The following is a 21,759-nucleotide window of genomic DNA, read 5'->3' on the forward strand; positions in this document are numbered from 1 at the left end:
CAACGTCTCCCATGAGAGCCATCTCAACTGCACTCCTGTTCTCACTCAACAACAGTTTACGATGCATTACCCTCGATTCTAACTCCCTGTGATAATATTACCTTCTCTGACTTTTCCTCCTTGCCAATAATGAGTCAGAGGCTACAGCACCACTTGGCATTTCAATGCAATTTTTGAGATCCTATACTAAAGATCAGACTTTATGAGATCCGATTGCTGTGTTAACTCATGACCTGAAAATGGCTGTTATGCGTCTGTGGCTGTATTTACTTAAGTCTGTCCGTGTCACTTTTTCCCACTCGCCCTCTCCAACTCTTTACATTGCTTGTATGCGCGCTCCATATATGTAGAATTCCATATCTGGTGCTGAAGATCTGATAGCAATGTGAGCTTTTTTTTTTCTGCACCCAGACCTTTGACTTGGTATGTCTGGGTATGATTACATGATAAAAGTTGCATTGAAATGACAAGTGCAACTATAGCCAGAGAATCACTTCATTCTAATACAAACAAGCTGTTGATCTCAGTAGAAAAAATCTTACTCCTGTCAAGAAAGAAAGGAAGAAAGAAATGTTTTGAAGCACCAAATGAAGAGGTGATGAAGTGATTGTAACCCTGAATGTGTTGACATGCACGCAGTATTCCAGATGCTGGCTCATATCCCAGCTAAGATCATATGCAGGAAAATCTATATGCATCTTCATATGCTGTTCCTGAATCTTGCTGTATATATGAATAAATAGAATATTCTAAGTATTACAATGGAAAATGAACTTACAGACTGTAAAAACCAACAGTAAACAGGATAAGATGTTTACATGCCTCAGTATCCCAGCTAATATTGGCATATTCTTGCTATTGTAATCAGGTTTCTCATAATTGGGACATGAAATAATCCAGGCTATTGTAAACAGAACATGGCATTTTACATGCGTCTCATACTTGAGTATCACAAATAATAATAGAATATGAATGTACATGTAAATGCACTATGGAACAGAAAAGTGGAGGAGTGTGATGACATAAGAGCCTGTGAAAGTTGATTATCCTATAATGTCATATACAAATATAATATGGTTGATATATAAGGACTAAGACATGTACTAACGATACCTACACATTATAAACACATTGCTCATACATTCATATATGTCAACACTTAAATATGTATATATACATGTATATATTCATATGTATAGATATATCAAAGGAGGAATAAATAGTGCCATTAATGAGGTGAGACAACCTAGTTCAACTGTTCATTTTCTCGGCTAGTGAGACAACTATCCCCTTCTATTCATGCGAATACGCCCCAGGCCGTTTATTCGTGAGCATTATGCAATTTGACGTGTGGGACATAGTGGCTGAACTACCGACGCTCTATACTGTGTGCAGTGTGCAAATTGAAGTGATGCTGGTGGTCGTCCAGCTAAACAATTCTGACTTTCCATCTCCCTCTCTTTCTCTGTCGCTCTGTCTCCCCACTCTCTCCCGTTCTCACAGTCCATGGGAGTTTGTCTCCAGAAACAAATCTGTCTCTGTCTCTCTCTCTCTCTCTCTCTCTCTCTCTCTCTCTTGAGGAGTGACCTTGTACGGGTTTTAAAAACACTCCAACAATGCCCTCTCTGGCACTAAATATAGTATACAGTATTATGCCCAGTAATAAATACAATGTTTTTCCAGAAAGTATTGTTGATGATCTACCATTGCCTATATGTAACAACTAGAGTCTTATGGTATATTATGGGAAATACAACATTGTCATATTTAAATGTGATTACATTCTATAGGGCTGATGGGGTATTGACATATATTGCAATGTACTAATACAGACAAACAAAAAGGCTTTGTGGTTGGATCCTGTGTGTGCATTAAGCCAGGCATAGTACATTACTGTAGGACACACACTTGGGACTGTAGGACACACACTTGGGACTGAGACAAGTGGCATGTTGTGTATGGGCCTCGGACAAATTGTGTTGATGAAACAGTGGTATTGGATACTGGCTGAAAGGCTGTGTCAGGGAATTGGCAGTGGACAACTCTCTGGCATGATGACTGTACCTTTCTTTGTACTGAAAATGGGCGGCATCTATCCCTGGTGATGTATTCAGCTGCAAAAATCAGGTGTGAGTCAAGGGTGGCAATGGAAATGCTACATAGAGCTAGCTTGTATTTGGACGCAATAGAGTGTGAACAAGTCATGGCTTGTTTGTGCATATAATATCTCATCCTACAACTAGGAGATAAAGGAATCTAAGGATATGAGTGGGCTAACAAAACTCTGGGAGCCATCTTTCCTATTTTCATGGAATGTTTGACTTTTTTCTCCATCCACTCACTTTTCACAGGACCTCCTGTTATCTTTTTGCCTTCTGTTTGATGTCACTTCTGTGTGATGTCATATCCAACCTATTTTGTCCTCATGTTTGTTTCTGTGTTGCATTATATAAAGTGAGCCAAGTGGCCATATAAGTCTTTCAATATTTGGGACTTAATCATAGCATATCATGCTATTCTTGGAATTTTGGGAGACTCCTGCTGGCGGTGACATCACTGTTACCTCATGACATTTCCGGCAGTGGAAAACTATGGAATGATTGTGCTATAATCTACTATTTTGTACCACTGTTTAGGACTTGCATGCTCTGAAATTGGAGCGCAGCATTCACCTTCTCAACTTCTGGGAATTGAGGAAATGCTTTGTAAGTAGCTCATGTCAAAAACGATACTGATGGTAATTTGGAGCATTTGGGGTACTAGCAGTGTGATGTCTGTGTGGAATGGAGTTAGAAAAGGGGAGGAGGCTTTCGTTTTGAGCCATAGAGATCACGCTCTCATCTTGTCTTTGTAGTAGGAGCAGGCAGAGGGCTGACAGATGTACCCTTACAGAGCAGCAGTGAGAGAGGGGGATTGGAGATTAGAAAAAAGACGGGCAGTATGGTACATGAGCAGTGTGTGTGTATGCATGTATGCAAGCGTGTGTGTGAGATTGTGTGTGTGTGTGGGAAAGAAATACCTATGTAGATAAATGTACTGTATGTGTACGTTTGCGTTTCAGAATACCCCTGGTGTGTAGTGGTGTGTCAGATGAGTGCTGGTTTGGTCGGGGTGGGGTCAGTCTCAGAGAGCAGCTGAAACCTGTGAAAGGCATGATGGGAGGAGAAAGGGTACAGGGTCTCTTAATCTCTATGCCTCTCCTATTTTCATTTGGTCTTTAGTTTGCCCACCTCCCCATTCAGCTTGCCCTCCTTTGCCAGCTTCTCATTAAGTTGGCACAGTTGGCGAAGGAAGCCGTCGTTAGGGCCGATCTCCCTCTTATGCCTCACAGTGGCCACTGCCACTCGGGCGTCCATTTTGTGGCGCAGCATGAGGTAAGCAACAACCATGGTGGGCGAGCGGCTGTAGCCTTCTCTGCAGTGTACGTACACCTTCCCTGGGGGCCAGAAGCAAGACAATAAGATGAGTACGACCACACATGGTATTAAGTGACACATTTGCAAGCATCTCAAATCATATATTTATCTAATCTTCGGCCATGTGAGTTGTGCCTGGATAGTCAGATCTGACATTCCAGTATCAATCAGACTTTCTCCTTTTGTGTTGATGTCATGTGACCATCCATGAGTACAGATAGATTATGTAGCTATAAAAAGGATAAAAAATAACTAAATTGGTATGCATATTCTTTCTTGTATTGTGTTTCACATCATTACATACAGTAACAAATCTTGAAACTTCTCAAAAATACAGCTATTAACAATTCCTACCAGTTTAAGGCATCTCCTGAGCTCCTCTATATTCCATAGATATATAAGGAATATTAGTAATGTTAATAACTTCATTTTATTCATATGTTTAAAAGCAGAGCAAAATGTTTCACTTTTCTGAAATTACTTCCTGAATGACCTACTGGAGTTTAAGGCAATTATGATAAATCTCATGACCAGACCAGTTGTCATTCAATGTGCATGTGCGATCTTTCAACATGACTCTGATACCAGACACACAAGTCCAAGATAATAATTTGCATGTTAATTCTGTTATCATGCGTAGTTCAATTAATGATGACATTACACATTAGAGGCGTGGCTTTCTTGTTTCTAGTTATAGGAGCGGCTTGTTCACGTACACAAATCTTTAATGTCCAGAATGTTATGAAAAATAAATAGGATTTCTGCTCTATCGTGGCTTTTGCATTTTAAGGCTGTGGCTGAAGAACAAAGGCGGAGGGAAGGAAGGAGGAAAGAAACGAAGGAAGAAAGAAACAAAGAAAGAAACAAAGGAGAGAGGGAAGGGTTGGGGGGAACATCTGCTGTGACCAAATTTGCCTAGCGAAGCATCTCCTCTGCCAGGAGATGCAAATACAAGACCTGACCTCTGCCGCAGACTAGGCAAAGTCAATCATCTTCACTGCACCGAACCCACACCCTGCTCATTCCCCAGAATCTGTGCTCTTTGTGTACAGTATGTGTGTGTGTGTGTGTGTATGTACAGTATGTGTGGGTGTGTGTGTATGTACAGTATGTGTGGGTGTTAAAAAAAGAGAGACAAAGATGCATGTGTGGGATGCTTTAGCATTATGAAGAACACATTATTTTCTTTGTGTTTTCATGTCTGTGTGCTTATCTTATCAGAGTGTGTGTGTGTGTGTGTGTGTGTGTGTGTATGTGTGTGTGTGTGTGTAAATCAGAGTTTGAGTGTGTGTCTTCTCACACCTGCCTTTATCCAACTCACACTTTCATTACCGACTAGCTGAAGCCCCGGGAGGAATTCACCTTGCCAACTTCCACAGAGCAGCCGATGTGCCGGGCTCAGGTCAGATCTGCGGATTCTGCAGCACATTTGAAACCCAACGCTTGCCCCTCCCTCTCTCCTCTCCTGTCCTCCTCTCCTCTCCTCTCTTACCCTCTGCTTATGTCTCCTCACCCTCTACTCCATCCTTCTCTCCCTTCTTCTCTCCTTTTCACTCTTTCCTCTCCTTCCCTCCTCCTCATTCATCCCCCCTTCCCTCTTCTCCCTCCTCTCTTCTCTCCCCATCTATACTGTTTTTCAATACCCAATCACCCTGCCTGCCACTGATCAATGCTGATTCTACTGTATCCCCTTGTTAGATAAGCCAGATCTGTGGCTCATCACTTCACTCATTCACTCACCTCACTTGTTTGCTCTTTCCCTCATTTTCTCACTCCCTCATAATTTCACTCACTCTTTCAGTTGCTAGTTCTGTCATTCGCTTCCTTGCTCACTCACTCGCTCTCTCACTTGGTCACGCTTAGGTCCCCTCCCATCGCATGCTTGTCCACTCACTCATTCACTCACTCTTACCCACTTCTTACTTCTTACTCACACACAAAATCACTTAGACTGTCCCAATTGTGTGCAGTACCTGCTGATCTGCCAGGCTGTTTCAATATGCTGAATTCAAACGAGTTTAGTAGGAAATTACTTATTCAACATCAGTAGGCCAACACCAAAATGAAAAAAAAAATACCCATGATGCTGTGCGATGACATGATGGTAAAATTAGCCATTCGCAGAAAACAATGTGACACTAGACATGTGCCATCCTTCAGGTTTCACTATGGTAGGTGTGAAATAACCACAGAAACTGTCTACAAATTCATGCTGCATATTATTTAGAAGGTATTTGGAATATTGTAGCTTTACATAATTTGTAGTTTTATCAGGAAAAGTTATTTAAAAAATTAACCAATTACATAACAGTCAGACATAACTACAAATACTTTTTTACTTTCAATACTGTTCTTAATATCTATGTAAGATGTGTTGTCCACTTCTGTGTAAAATCTACATTTATTTGATTTGTTTAATGTGCTGATAGTTGGTTTAGATGGCAGTATGCAGTATGAGCTTGTGGACATAACCACACTTACATAACCTCCCATCTTCAATTTGATAGATTCATAGGAACAATGCAACGATGCAATTCCTCATTAAGGCCCTGACCTATGACCTTTTCAGAGCTTGGAGCTAGGGGTCACAAAATGTCACAGATAATGTTACAGATTGCACAATGTCAGGCAGGAAGACAGTGCAGCATGCAGGGGCAGCGCTGCGGCATAAGGTTTCTTATTACAAAGATCCTCCTTCTCTCTTCTTCTCTCCTCTCCTCTCCTGTCCTTTTCATGCTCTCTCCTCTTTCTTGTCCTCCCCCTCCCCCTCCTTTCCTCTCCCCCTTCCTCTCCTCTCCACTGCTCTCCTCTCCTCTCCTCTCCTCTCCTCTCCTCTCCTCTCCTCGTTACAGTAGCCCTTCACTCCTGATTTACCACTGTGTTGGGGCGCCTTTGCCAAATTGCCTGGGAATTAAGATGCTTTATAATTGCTCCTCTGTGTCAAAGCTGACAATAAATCCATGCCATAAAACACAGGGTTCAGGACACCAATTAAACGCATCCCTCAGGTGTGTCAACACATGGAGTAAATTTGGTTGCAGCTTTGGGAGAGATGGAGAAAGATTTTGGGTGGGGGGAGGGATGGAGTCGGGGTGGGCTGGGTTCTCTTTACTTTCAGTGTAAATTTACAAATGTTGCACTATGTGTGTGCACTGTTAAAATACAGTACATCTGACCTACTCAGTAAATCAAAAAGGCAATGTAAGACTTAACATCCTATTAATTTCTGCATATTGACTGTTTCTCATACATCTTGTCATTGTAGATGAGGATTATTCTTAGGGCTTTTTTTCCTCTTATTGGATAGTGGACCGTGACAGAAAAGATGGGAAACAGAGGGTACATGGTCATATAAGCCATAACCAGCTGAGTCACATGCACTACTACTACTGTTATGTTCTGTTACCTGCTGCAAACCTGATAAGTAAAAAGTGTCACAGCACCTGTTTAACGTAACTAACTTGGTGAAAACGTGGTGAATCGGGCTTTGGTGCTACAGGTGTATTATACATGGAGCGTCTTGACAGTATTGACGGCCAGGGACATGATCTGATAATGGAATGTGGAACAGGGCTCAGGAGTGTGTCAGATTTAGCCTGAGACGCCCAGGGCCCTCGTATTCAGGATTATCTCCCTGCTGTCTTGTCTTTAAGATTCACAGCAAGGAAACAATATCGAGATTGCATCATTAAATGATGCCTTGCATCCTGTGCCCTAAAGGAATCCTATAGTTTTCTTTTCATGCTGTCTTCTTAAGATGAGCAACAAGAGGAGCTTGTTTTCATGTCTCGACTGGTGGGAACAAATTACTTTGAAAGAGGGAGCTACTGAAGTGAGACAGACACCGTGTTCCCCTTTGATCTCCTCTACCTTTGAGGGGGTTTGAAAATTGTATAGACACAGATTCTTAACTCTCTTTTGGTCCTCAGGTACATTTTTACGTATGCATAATAAGATGGGATAGAATAGAATAGAATAGAATAGAATAGAATAGAATAGAATAGAATAGAATAGAATAGAATAGAATAGAATGTGGCCAGAAGACGGGAAGAAAACTCTTCAATGCAGTACAACCACATAAATCCTCCACAGTTCATATCAGCAGCACATTTCTGAACTGGATCCACAAACTGGCAAAAAAGGCTCACCTTTGCCATTATTGTGCGCCAGGGCCTTGTCGATAAAATCAGCCCCCTCCTCGAAGTAGGCACTGAGGTTGAACTGCTCGGTGTCGTTGGCCTGGATACCATGGTATGTGATGCCCGTGCCAGTGTAGAACTCTGCGTTGGTGTTGACGTGCATGAAGGAGTTGCCCTCCGCTGCATTGAGGATGTGCGTCACTCCAAGTTTCTGCAGACGCATCACATTCTGGGCTACGAACCTAGGAAGGGGAGATGAGATTCAGATCAGAGTGGAAAGAGATGAGGTGCAGGATCAGGCTGGAAACATCAACCACCACCAAATGATAAACTGGTTAGTTTTGGCAGGTGGCTGATAAATTTGTTAATTCCTTCAGCCACTTGGCAGGTTTTTGAAGTCTGTAGAAAGTCTACTGTATTGAAACACAGCATCTAGGCTAGTAAAGGCTAGCCTGGCTATAATTGTGGCAGATACAACAAAAATGTACTCTCCCACCCTGTAAAGGATGTATATAGAGCATCAGAACCTGAGACCTCTAAGACTAATAAAAGCACTAGCAGATCATTGGGGCTACAGTTTGTTATGGGGGCAGAGGCTTTTTCTGTTAACGAAGGAATGTGTCACCACAATTTATTTCACAGTGATATTTTGGCAATATCTCTATATGTTGCATCTTTCATGACAACTTCACAGTACATGCATTTTAGTGTATTAGCAAGCATTGTGCTCACAGTATCACAGCATCTCTAAATATACATCTGAATCTATTGGGATATGTAAAAACAATTCTCAAACTGAAATGTCTCTTTTCATTAAGTTTATCCTGAGTTGTTGAGTTCAGCAGTTGTTACTTGGAGTCAATGCTCACTGAAATTCTGCAATGATGAGTTCCACACTCAACTTGACTCATGTGCAATGTGTTTTCATGCATGTCAGTTATTGAATTAGCAAACCTCAAAATGCCAGCATTCCACACAGCTTATGCCAGTTGGTGGACACTACATTTATTTATACCTTAACATACATTTGTAGTATAGGTTAGCCCCAGTTGGAATCAAACCAGTCACCCAGGGAGTGTCACAGGTGCCCCTCACCTCTATAACTGCCCCTGGCTAACATAACTGTCTGGCCAACCAGGCTCATGGCTGGCAGGAACTAGATGGGAATAAATGGTGCTGTTGTCTGACCATGTGAGCGGGTTCCACAGCAGAACAACGCAGCTTTCTAAGCTGGAGCAGACACACCATGGAGAAGCTGGCTGCCGCCCAGCCACTGGACCACAGAGCCACAATGACTAGAATGGATGCTTCCTGGTGTGGCATGATAATGGGAAAGCTCATTCTACATATCCTATTTCTAAGAGCTGCGCACAAAGAACAGCATGGTGCTCTGAAACAGAGTACCAACAGTATACTCAGACAGAGGGAATGAAAACAGGAAGGGGAGTTAGGCATGGGACAAAGGAGAGGAAAGAGTAAAGTTTAAAGAGAGGCAGAGAACAAGGCAATAAAAATGTAAAAGAGAAAACAATAACATGCAACCCTGCACATAATTGATGGCATTTGAATACAACATGGAATTGTTCAGTTTTTGCATCTAACTCATTTCAAGCGGGACCAGAGAGAGAAATAGGTGGCTAAAGAGCTCCATCTTAATCTCTCGATACTCAGCCAGCTCCACTCCAGTGGCTTCACCTCCGTCTTCATCTACTCAACTTCCCAGAAACAATAAATCTCTTGCTGCTCTCCTCCTGTTCTACTGTACCCCTTTATCTCTCTCCTGCTTATTAGAGTCAAAACAAGCCCACACAGAACACAGCTGACAAACAACAACCGAGGAACATACACACGTTTGCCTTGTGTCCACTGGCCCGGGTTTAGCTGCTCTTGCCTGCCTGGCTCAATGCCAGTGTCTCCACTGTTTTCAGACTCTGGCCAAACCCGGCCCGACCCAGCCAAAGGTATCCACAAGTTCTGTTAAAGGATTCAAGGCTATTGATTCTAAATAAAAAGTTTCTTGTATATTGTAGAAAAGTTTTGCACAGCATTCAGTCACAATAATTAACTGTACTGACTTTACCTGTTTCACAATATACAAAAAAACAAAAAAACAAACCACACCATATCACTGACCATATGGCTAGACAGAGCTAATTGAGACAAGGTTTTACTCTACACCTTTTCCTATGCAGAAAAATTAACTTCAGATACATCAGAAGAAACCTATTATGGGTGCTTATGTTCTTGCAACATTTTTCAAAATGTTTTGCATGTCACCCCCCACTTCACTCCCATGTCTCATGTCTTAAATGATCAAATACGGCAAAAGATTCTTATGCACAAATTTGGAACTTACAACTAAACCTATGCCAAAGTTATGATTTATAAAATAACATGGATGCCAAAATGAGCTATTGTTTAAAATTTTATATGATATATTAAAGGCTAAAAGTATCAATATCCAAGGTATGAATGCCAAAGAGATCATTCAATCAAATTTATTTATTCTTTGAAATGGTCACATGATGGAATCTAAGATAAAGTCAAACATTTAAATGAGGCCCAAGAGCCATAAATCTTTGTGTAAAATGCTCACAGGCGCTCTGCACTCCCAGCTGTGTGTGTGTGTGTGTGTGTGTGTGTGTGTGTGTGTGTGTTTTTATTGCAATATCCGCCAGTGTGCTTACAGTCCATACGAGGCTGGTGAGGCGAGGCTAGGTGACCCTGGACAGGTCCCACACCGGGCCCGCGCTGCAAGAGCTAATAAAGATCAACTCTGCCACCATTTTGCTTTACGGCTGTAGGAGGGACGAAGCAGCCCATCTGTCTCTGTGTCAGCTGCAGGGGCACAGACTCCTTCAAAGGTGATGGAGCGATGCAGGGCTCCATGTGGACTCAGATCAGCTACACAAGACACTCATAATTATCTCCCTCTGACTCAGTATATGTGCGTCTGTTTTGACTGAGTGCAAGCATGTCGCTATAAGCTTGTGTGCATAAATGATTGAATAAGTGCTTGAGTATGCAGTATGAGCACTTACTATGCAACACGAGTGCAACATTCAGAATACTTGATTTCCAGGTGTGTGTGTGTGTGTGTGTATGTGTGAGGACAACTGTGTGTGTTATCTAGTGTGTGTATCTGCACAAGCTTGGGGAATGTGACTTTATTGAAGTGTTTGTGTGTGGAGTTGTACGCATGCGGTACTGTTCACATTTACTGTACATACACAACAGTATGCAGAGGCACACTGGGTTGAACTGAGTGCACAGCTAATGGCTCCCTTCCCATTCACCTGGCCTGTCCCAGCCTCCTCACCCTGGTATCCGCAGTCCCACGACATCCATTATTAAATACCAGCTTCACAAAGAGCCAAAGTGTTCCTCAAACCAAACAACCACAATTTAAGTCTGCCCCTAAGCCGTAGGCAGTGCTTTCACTACACTGATTGCAACTGATTTGAGGACCGATTTGAGGGTTAGGAAAATACTTTCATCTATTTGGCATATGAATGGTGTCCCACAGCAATGCTTGACAAACTTGTATATTCTGTAACTCTAACTATAAACCTGTATGTATAAATTAAGAACAGGAAATCCATACTCACTGGTCAGATCACATGAGCATACTGAGCTTCACCACTAGTTAAGAAGTAAACTGGTCTGCTTTGGTGTACCGTGAAAAACTGAAATAGCAAACCATAGGCCAACATGAAAATTTTCATCATGAAGATAATAGCAAAAATATTATTTTCTCATATTAGATCAACACGTTGTTTACAAGTCAAAATTAGGCCTAATCTTCTTCCAGCATGTTGATGGTCTGTTGCAAAGCAAAAGTTGAAACAGGACAACAGTGAACATGCCGCACCACAATAACCTACCAATCATCCTCCACTCAAATTATAGGTGCAATAAACAATTTTGTTGACCACTAGAGGGCGACAGCAACCGCAACACATTTGTAAATAACACACAACAAAACCACTGAACTACAGAGGCCTATGAAGGACAAATGGAAGGATAAATACTAATAGCTAACCTAAACGTGCCTGCTGATAAGTCTCGCCGGTTACCAGTCTCGCTTTGCCAGAACTTTCTCCCGCTGAAGGTTACATGTCCCACAATGACAAGTGAAAAGGTAGGTAGCAAGTTTACTAGTTTGAATTACACTAAGCGATTTTCCGACCACTAGAGGGTGACAGAAACCACAACACATTTTGTAAACACACACAGCAAAACTACTGGGTGATGGAAGCCCTTAAGGACAAAGGCTAATGGCTAAAATAAACGTACCTACAGAGAAATGTCGCCGGTTACCAGTCTCGCTTTGCCAGATTTTTCTCCCGCTAAAGGTTACATGTACCACAATGACAAGTGAAGAGGTAGGTAGCAAGTTTACTAGTTGAACAAGTTTACTCACTCGCTTCATTGATTCCGCCATTACCAGAATTTTTTTCAGGGATGGGAGGGGGAAAGTGCCGCTTTCAAACAGCAAGGGAGGAGACAAGCTAGTTTTAAAAAAAAGGAAAAGCTAATGAATGGGTCGGGAGGAGCTACAACTCGGGCTGAACGTGACAACAAGCTTTAGAAAAAAGGAGAAAACAGCAACACAGCTGGCCTGCGTGTGTGGCTATTTGTTTATATCATGACATCTCACGGAAATCTCCACGAAGCACACGTTAGTTTAAGGATTGGTTAAAAGGTCTGAAATGCTTATTGCAGGTTTAAATGTCCCATATCGTATAAAGCAGGATTTCCCCTCTTGATTATAAAGGTGTTGCATGTGTTATATAAACATCGTAAAAGTATCAAAACACACGGTAGCCAACTAAATCCACACAATCCATATTAGAAAACAGAGCCTCTAAATGAGCCGTTTGGACTTCTGTAACTTTGTGGCGTCACAAAGGTTCGCTCATTATCACTTTTGTAAGAAATAATAGACTAACAAAGTGATTTTTTTCAAAGCTGTTGAGCGGTTGTCATTGTTTATTACTGTTTTTTCTTACCTCTCGCTAGTGTCTGTGGTGTCTCATGTTTCACTCTGAACAGATCAGCCAACAACAGAGGGGTCATTAATATCAATGAGCCTTAAAGACACAGCAACAGAAACAGCCTGTTCTTGGCAAGGCTCAGAGAGATGCTGGAAAATTAACGTGTAAAAATGGATTGACAGTGTTTTTGGTACATGACACCAAACAAGCTGCTTTGAATGGACCTCAAGACATAAAATAAAACACTGGAAAGTGTAGAATATGGGACCTTTAATGATTCGGTTCTCTGTATACCTCATGATGCATAAAGACTGGAACAAGGTGTAAGTTCAGCATTCCTATTCTTGAAACTTATGACTACAGGCCCTGTCCGTCCAGCGCTTAGCAAAACACTCTTCTGTTTTATTTGACTGGTTGAATAAACCCTGACTAATGACTGGAGTAAGCAAATGGCACAGTAGGCAAATGGTACCATGGAAGAGCACTTGCATAAAGCCCTGAGTTAGCTCTGATAAAAGCATCTCAGTTGGTGCAGACTCACATCACGCATTTCATCAATATTCAATTGTAGGTACTGAAGGTGGTTGATTTTGCAAGGATTTTTTTTGCTTGGATCTTCAATGGAGGCTCTGTAAAGGGCAAGAATGTTTTTGTGTTCTCCATTCAGTAGATCGCAACTGGAGAAATTGTTTGTTTATCAAATGTTTCTTCACCACATATCTATACCAGTAATTGAAAATGATATTTCAGGAACCATGATGGGTTATGAGACTTTCATAGACCTTCATAGAACGAACATCAGTATAGTTTCCATGAGCCGGAGTCCCAGCTGAACAACTCTATATTTAACTGATATGAGTCCTGGACTGAAAAAGTTAAACTATCAGTGCTCTATTACTCTACATCCTGGTTAGTTAAACTATGGGTAGTGGCCCAAATTGGGTCATGGGCCCTATTCCTGTGGGACCCCCACATGACAAGAGAGGCTAATGAACATTTTCAAGGACAAGGCTACCTTCTTCTCATTTGAGTCATGAACGGTAACTGTTAAAGAGCCTGTGGTCTGCACCGTAAACATAATTATGGTATATTGAGTGAATTAACACATTTGTTTTGAATTTTGCCAGTCAGCCACAAAATGTATGTTGTAACAGCTTACGGCTGATAAGATACATCATCAGAGAGGCTGAGTGGGTCCCAGTGGTGAAGACAGTGGACAGAGCACAGGCTTTAATCAACAATCAATACTACCTCTCCCTGTATCCGCCATTTACAATATTGCATTACACTGCCCTTTCAGTTGGTTCGAATACACTATGCCATACTATGATAGTCAAATATTTTACTAACTTTTAATAACAGACCTAAGTGTAAAGAAAATGTTCCTGTCGATTACTGAGGAAATGGTGTTTAATTTTTTTAATTAGAAATCAAAATTTCTTAATCAGAAATTTTGAAAACCATGCAGACAGCACATTCTGACTCTCTTTCAAGCCTACAGCGATGTGTGTTTAGCTTCAGCTAAGGACAAGGCTGCCAACACTTTGTTTTGAGACTTGGCCAGGGAGAGTGGCATATTCAGATTGATTTTGTTGTAGCACTGAGGTAATGTGCTTGCATTCTGTCCTGCTCGCCCCCTTCCACCACTCTCTTGGCAGTGACTGGAGCCAAGTGATGGATTGGAAAGAGACACTAAATTTCTCTGGGGCATCCCTGGATTGTTTCTGTACTGTATATGGATCTATATTAGGGAGATTAAGAGCTGCTCTGTAAAAGTTTACCATCAGAGCTCAGCAAAACATATTTGACAAATTATATTTACTGCAATTATTGTTTTTCCATGCTACAACAAATTTGAAACTTCAAACGTGAAGATGATTTCTGATATTTGTGCCATTTCAGGTGTCCTTGATTTACAGCCTCTTGAGAGGTAACATAATTTTACAAGGTTAGAAAATTAAAGTGCTCCTTGTCTTTCTCCAAATGTTCAAAATGTTTTCAACTATTTCCCCATGTCTGCAGTGCAACTACTTCTGGGACACAGGACCATGTACATCACTTAGAATAAGGCAACTTTTAAGTGAATTGTGATGGGCAACACTGCCAAGCATTGTTGTGTTAGACACTTGGGAACATTTTATTGCTGGGAAACAATTGAATAGATTTTTGATCCTGTGGATCACTTGCCTATTTTTGGATATCCTTACCCAGTGTGAAAAAAACAACAACAACAACCTTGGGCTTCCACTGGGTCATATTTATCAAGAATGTCATGAGACAGAGAAGGGGTGGGGCAACACTCAATTTGCAATTGACATGATTTAAATGCTCTGCAAAAAGTAAGTACATTAACAATGCTTTCCATAAAATAAATGTTGGAAAGAATGCATTATATTGTGAATTTTTATCATGGCTGATAGATTATGATACAACACAGTCTACCATTAGTTTCACCATAAGTATAAGTGATTTCTTTTACCTCAGTTTGTGATCAAAAAGAACAATGCAACAAAAATGCAATGTCCTGAATTGTGAGTAGCAAGCAATCTAGACTCCAGGAAAGCCAGGAAAGGACTAGGGATAGCTGAGTATTTGTAAAGCATGTGTCTCTCTCTCATGCATACAGACTCTTCTTCTCATACACAATCTGTAAACAGTACAGGAAATACCAGGAACTGGCCTTACCGGAACGGTGAGCTGTAAATTCCCTAAGAGTCGGCATGTTCATTACATAGCCTGTAGCACCCAGTCGACCAACAACCATGGATTTATGGTTTGGCCTATACCATGTTAAGTGTGTGTGTGTGTGTGTGTGTGTGTGTGTGTGTGTGTGTGTGTGTGTGTGTGTGTGTGTGTGTGTTTGTGTGTGTGTGTGTGTGTGTGTGTGTGTGCACCATTTCATAATGTGACAGTGGAAATTAGAATTAAACTAGAATTAAGTGGCATAACAGGCTTAGAATCAGCTATTTATTTGTTCCCTAACATGATTAGATACACAAAGAGAACAATGTGTTGTTTATTTGGAATGAAGTTAGAGTGCTTCAGAAAAAAAATGTGTGTGTGTGTGTGTGTGTGTGTGTGTGTGTAGTAGGTAGCAAGGGTCTGCTATTTTTAGATATTATATTTTTGGCCCTACAATAAATATCAGTGATGAATTGGTAAATAAAAATGTGGGTGAACTATGACCTCTAGTTGGTGGTCATTATCAGGCAAACAACCACTAATATAAGCAAAAATCATTTATGTTTTCAGAAAAGCACTAATGTATGCTTTTGTTTATATAAGACCCTACCCTCATAAAACTTAAATCGGTTTGTTATTACTTACTATTATTATGATGATGCCTTAAAAGGTGGGTTCACTCTATTCCGCAAATGGAAGTGAGTTTAGAGCGGTTTACTCTCCACTACATCCCTCCCTACTATCAATGCAGCTTCACACTCACGACTGCGGTTTCTCGGCAAAATTCACGTGCGGACACTCATTCCTTTGTTTTGAAGGAATCCACGAAGACCGTCAGTTTTTTTTTTGTTTTTTTTTTGTTAATTCATCATATAAAAATAAATCCTCCAATAGGCTATGTTGACTGCTGATAGCCCTCAACAGAATGGTTAAAGGGCGGGGAGCTGCTGAATAAAGACGACGTGATTAGACAGCAGTGATACTGAGCTTAATGATGGAGGGTTTCATTCAGTAAAAAAAACTGGTCTTTGCATTGTCCTTCACATTGTGATACCGGGCGTTTTTCTCTCATAGGGGATGGAAACAGGTATGGACTACCGCGTCCAATGAGAATAAGTACTACGATATTATTACTATTAGGCTATTATTATTATAATGTCCATGTTAGCCAGATATTCGCACGTCAAGCTCCTACCCCGGTGATATATGTTGATAATTCGAGGAAGACCAATTATTTGTTTACAACAGGCTGTCGTCTCGTCCACGATAGGGAAGACACCAAAATAACAAGCACACCCTGCGCGTGCTGTCTGACATGCGACGCTATTGTCATTGTCGTGTCTGGGTGGATGGTACGTTGCTGGGGACGATGAAGTAGCGGGAAAATCTACCTGTCGGTGTCATCTGATTAAGACGTTTGATGGACGCGCGAGAGGGCGTTAATTGGTCTTATTTGAAGAAACAATAAATGACTCACGCGTTACCGACGTATATTCTGGGGAAAACCTCGTTGAAGTGTTGTGTCGGTAGGCTGTAAAACCCGCTGCCGTTGGACAGGAGCTCGTTGAGTTGTTGCACGGTAACCTCGTTGCCTGGCACCGGGACATCAGCCGGTGGTTGCTGCTGCTGCTGTTGCCTCGCAGGACTCTGGTGTTTCTTCATGGCTCACTCCTTCTCCCTCTCCTTCTCCCTCTGACACACAAACAGGTGTTAGATTACTGCCAGCGCCGGAGTCGTGTCAGTTTTCCGATTTTTCAGCTGCATTTTATCCTCGCGCTTGAGTCGTGCGTTGTCTCGTCTCCACGGTGTCTGATGAGCGGGCGCTCTAGCTTTTCCCACTAGTGTCAAGCTTGCGGGAGTTAGGAGTAAGACTTCCGGTAAAAACTTTCAAAATAAAGCTATTAGTGACGATTGAATGAATGATGTTTTCTGTTTAATACAAAGTACAAAAATACAAATATAGGCTATTTAAGGAGGGATCTGTAGAAAATTAAAATACAATTGTGTTTTTCCAAAATGTCCTTTTCATAGCATAGCCTAGCTATAGTTTTGTTACCTTAGACAAACTGGAATAAGCAGGGATAACATTTGCCTGTTCATGTGCAGACTAAAACAAAATGAACAGGGGACTACTGGTGAAAGTGTGGTCATCATGACAGCTGAATAGCGCTTCAGGGTAATGCACAAAACCCATAAATTAGAGATGTGTGTCTGATAGTTGCTCAGTAAATGAAGGTGTGGCAGTGTGTTTGAGTTGTGGATGGGTAGACATAGATGTTTGTCATAGAAGGAATAATGGTGGTGTGGAGAAGAGATGGAGGGGGCGCAGAGGCCCTTCCTGTGAAGAATATAAGGTCCACAATTCCTAGCAATACGCCCCCTGCCCACTGTTGCCAACTTGGTGACTTTTTGGTGAGATTTTTGTTTTAGTGTTGGTGTAGAAAATATAGGCTATTCATTTGCAAAATATCTTATGAGCACCTATGACTTTCTGAGCAGCCAATAGCTATTTTCCATGCAAGGGAGTATATGCAACACTGCCTGTACCCGGGGTCAGCCAGACAAAGACACGAAATTTATGCTTTTATTTTGACCGCAAAATCGCATAACTTCCGGTGTCGTTCTGGCGGTTTGTGGCTTTCTTGACTCAACTCCCTTTCCCCCACTATCTCTCGCAGACACACCCCAGCTAACTCGCCCACCGGCAGTCAGACACTCCGGAGACGGGAGCTGGACCGGAGGACGACAGCGACACACGCCAACAAGGGTGGCAACCGACGACGACCGACCGATAAGCAAGGCGGTGGGAGGACAACATGCTGCCTTCAGGTGCTCCTGGTAAACTCCTACTTCACAGGTTCAGAAGTCGAATTTATGACTTGGCGGGCGTTCAGTTGCCTTTTGGTCGGGCACAATAACAAAATGGATCCTGTAACAGACTATATTCTCTGTGACTGTTGTTTTATTTTAGAAATAGTAAAGCTACATAGCCTATAACTACTTTGTGCTGCAGTGACAAAATAAAGAGGAGATAATATGCATCAGGTGTGTAGGTTAATGTTTTAATTAATTTACTAAAACCAAAAAATCCTTGAAAACGAAATATAAAAATGTGAAAATACAACAATCTCATAAATAAATCACTTAACCACCAATTTGCCGTCAGATAGCTTCACTTAAATGTCACATCACCGCGATTCAATTCAAAGAAAATCTCTACCTTCCCAGTAGGCTATAGGCTATTTACCACTTTGTTGGGTCTTTCAATGGGCTCACATCACAATTACAACATTTCCCACAGCACGGGAAGGCAGCAGCAGCAGCGCCACCAGAGAGACCGCTCAATTATCTCTTAACGTCTGGCTGCACCTCGATTGACATTCCTGTTTCCACACAACATACTGTTGCTGAGAGCAGAACACAGTCACAGTAGTCTTGACTTCGATAAGATATATTTTATGTTGATGAACTCTTCTTAGTGATGCAATTATCGGAGGGCAAGCACCAGCTCTATTAGCACTTCGATTGACATTCCTGTTTGCAAGCAAATTACTGTTGATCCTGGGGCACAATCCAGCCCAGACAAGTTTATTGCAGTAACATAATGACGTAAATGTGTTTAAATAAGCAACAAGCAGCATGTGTTTCATAATATTCCGAAAAGAATAGCTTAGAATGGTTATCAGAAAGGTTTTATAGCTTAGACTGGGCATTATCATTTTAGAGATCATTTGGTTTTTGGATAGTTTGTGAAGATAAATGACTGCCGTTTTACGTCCCAGGGTCGATGGCAGGACCTACAACAAGTGGCCATGAACTAATAAATAAATAAATAACTGATTTGGAAATGTTGTTTACAAAGTCTTTACAACTTTTAGCTATAACTTTATTATTTTGTTATTATTTTACATTCGAGTCACTGAGACTTGCATTAGCCCTATTCAGTGTAGTTCTTATAAAAATTAAAAAAAAAAACACTCCACAGGTGGCATGGTGGTCAAATCGCTGTGATACATTTGGCATAACATAACTTTTTTTTTTTTTTATATATCCAGGGAAGATTTGCTAAGCAGTTCCATTTGGGGCATTTTATGGATTAAATGCCTTACTCAAAAGAACCTTGAAAATTACACACATGGGCCATGTGTAATTCCTAATGACACTATGTTGGTTATGGATGGTGATGTGATGGTGTATATTCAGTTCACAACTTCCATGCTTGTGTTACATCATTTTCCAGACAAAAGAGGCCATCCTCAGTTCAGTGAGTTCAATGCATTGTTATCCAATACAGCTGCATGGTTTCAATAGATCATGACAGAACAATGTAATGCCAGGGGACCAGTTTTAACAATGTTACCAAGAATCCAGCAAGGAGAGCTTTGTTCTAAGTGAGACCATATTTTGCTGTGATCTTAATAGTATAAGAAGGGTTCTTGTCACCAGAGAGATGCTGGTACAAACTCCTAGGCCAGATGGAAAATTTAGATGGGAGAAGTGAACAAGAAACATTCCTCCCTCTCTCAACAACTGCTGAAGTGCCCTTGATCAAGGCACTTAACCCCCACCTGCCATAGTGGAACACTTGCACTCGTCAGCTCCCAGGGCTGAGTGTGTATAACTGTGAACTAGGGCAAGGGTTCTCAAACATGTTCATGTCACGGACCCCCACAGAGACACACACATTAGACCACCAACCCCCTATTTGTCAGATGGAGCCATGTGGGAAAATTCTTGCTATTGTTGATTCATTGTCAATTCTGTATGTGAAGAGATAATAGTGGTGAGAGCGAAATCTATGAATAAAATAGTAATTTTTATGCATTCTCCAATAGGGATTATTTTAATTATGGTGAAAAATATTCCTCATTTTGCTGGGGGACCCCCTGCAATCCCCTCCAGGACAAAACTTTGAGAACCACCGAAGTAGGGCATTGGAATAATTGAACAACTGAAATAAAATGTGCATGCTGAGAAAACACTCCCTTGGTAAATAAAAGTTGGAAGATAGTATGCTTTTAGTTTCCTTTATAGTTTGTCTAAGTAGTGGCAATCAGTTTAAATGCGAACAGTGAAGGTTTTCCAGCCAAACAAGTATGTTCATGAAGTCTGAATCAAGACTCTGACAGATGTATTGGCTCTCTGCACCCCTAGGTGTCAGCGTAATCCTTTAGTATTTATTTAGCCCAGTGGTGCTGTATGCAGGTGGTAATGTGCAGCAGAGAGGCTATTTTTAGCCCTTGTTAGTCAGAGCTGATGTGTGGCCCCTCACACTGATGGGAACCCTATTAGTTTCCTCTCAAACTATCTGAAAGCAATTGATATGCATGTGATTTCAGTTATTGGGAATGAATATGTAAATATTTAATCCACAGATTGACTTTAGATATTTAGGACATAAAGGTATGATAGGCTGTAAAATCATAATTTTTAATTGATCATGCCTCAAGATTGTCTTATTTTGAGCCCCTTGTACTTTTCACAATCTTCCTAAAGGTCATATTGTAGATCTGTTTTGTTCATGGTCTCATTATGGTTCATACAGATTTGACTGTTTAATTGGACCGGTCTGCTGTGGTTCCTGCTGTTCAGTCAGTGTAGATAAACATACTACCACAAGATGGAGCCACATTACGATCACATCAACACATTTGTTCCCAAAATGAAACAAGTGAATATGGAAGTGAATATTAGGAGAAATCTAGAGAGCAGTGAGGGACTGTTAATTTAGTGTGATAAATGTGATCAAACAATAATTATAATAATACAAACAATGAAAACAATGATGATTCATGATCATATTGACCATGGTTATAATGCTTTTCAAGTAAATTTTGTATGTGGTAGAATCTTAAAATATCATCTTTCTTCTTAGAGATTAGGCTCATATTTTGGTAATGACAGTTTGTCACTATGATAAAAATGGGGAATCCTCTTAAAGAGTTTGGGCCTCTTGGAGCCCATCTCAGTTTAGGGCGCAGTGAAAAGCAGTCCTTTTCTATCCCCCATGATGAGGGGCCTGAATGAAGGGTTTATAAAGTAGGTTAATGAGTCATAACAAGTCAGTTCAATCATATCAGTGACCAGTAGCAGATTGATCTCATCCAGTTATAAGCACTTTAGTTTGCTGACCACTGCTGATTAAAAGTTTTTCATTTCTCTGTCTCTCTGTGTATGGCTGGTCTTACACATCCAATTCTCCCCTCTCTCTCTCTCTCTCTCTCTCTCTCTCTCTCTCTCTCCCTCTCTCTCTTTCAGTTTTCTTTCATCCTTCAGTAGTTTGAAAATCCAGATCATTCCATCCTTAAAGGACTTCAAATAGTTGATAGCTTAAATATCTTTTCCAAAATTAGTTTTACTTTCATGTCAGCAATCATTTTGGAAGAGTAAGTGTCACTTTTTTTTTTTTATGATGTGTAACTCTTCCTTTCCCCCCAGTCTGTGTAAGTTATGTAAGTGGATCAGCTAGACAAATAGATAACATGGTGTGCAGCACACGTGGGTCGGAGGTGAGATGGGAGTTGT

At 41.1% G+C, this 21,759-nt stretch overlaps 1 protein-coding gene across 2 annotated transcripts; it reads right to left on the reverse strand.

The window, feature by feature from the left end:
• Positions 1–609: 609 nt before the first annotated feature.
• dusp3a (dual specificity phosphatase 3a) lies at positions 610–17,023 on the reverse strand. 2 transcript variants are annotated; one of them, XM_071543219.1, is made up of 3 exons: positions 16,712–17,023; positions 7,571–7,797; positions 610–3,436 (listed from the first exon to the last, which is right to left on the reverse strand). In XM_071543219.1, exons 1-3 carry the CDS (start codon positions 16,894–16,896, stop codon positions 3,207–3,209), a joined length of 642 nt encoding a protein of 213 aa, XP_071399320.1. In that variant the 5' UTR covers positions 16,897–17,023; the 3' UTR covers positions 610–3,206. The 2 variants fall into 2 exon arrangements, with proteins under 2 accessions (XP_071399320.1, XP_071399319.1); XM_071543218.1 differs by having other exon boundaries at positions 7,565–7,797.
• Between the last annotated feature and the right edge of the window lie 4,736 nt (positions 17,024–21,759).

The sequence above is a fragment of the Centroberyx affinis genome, unplaced genomic scaffold (genome assembly GCF_046629955.1).
Source record: "Centroberyx affinis isolate AG114_WGS23_722 - 3 ecotype Tasmania unplaced genomic scaffold, CSIRO-AGI_Caff_v1 ptg004273l_1, whole genome shotgun sequence".
Taxonomy (NCBI): Eukaryota; Metazoa; Chordata; class Actinopteri; order Beryciformes; family Berycidae; genus Centroberyx; species Centroberyx affinis.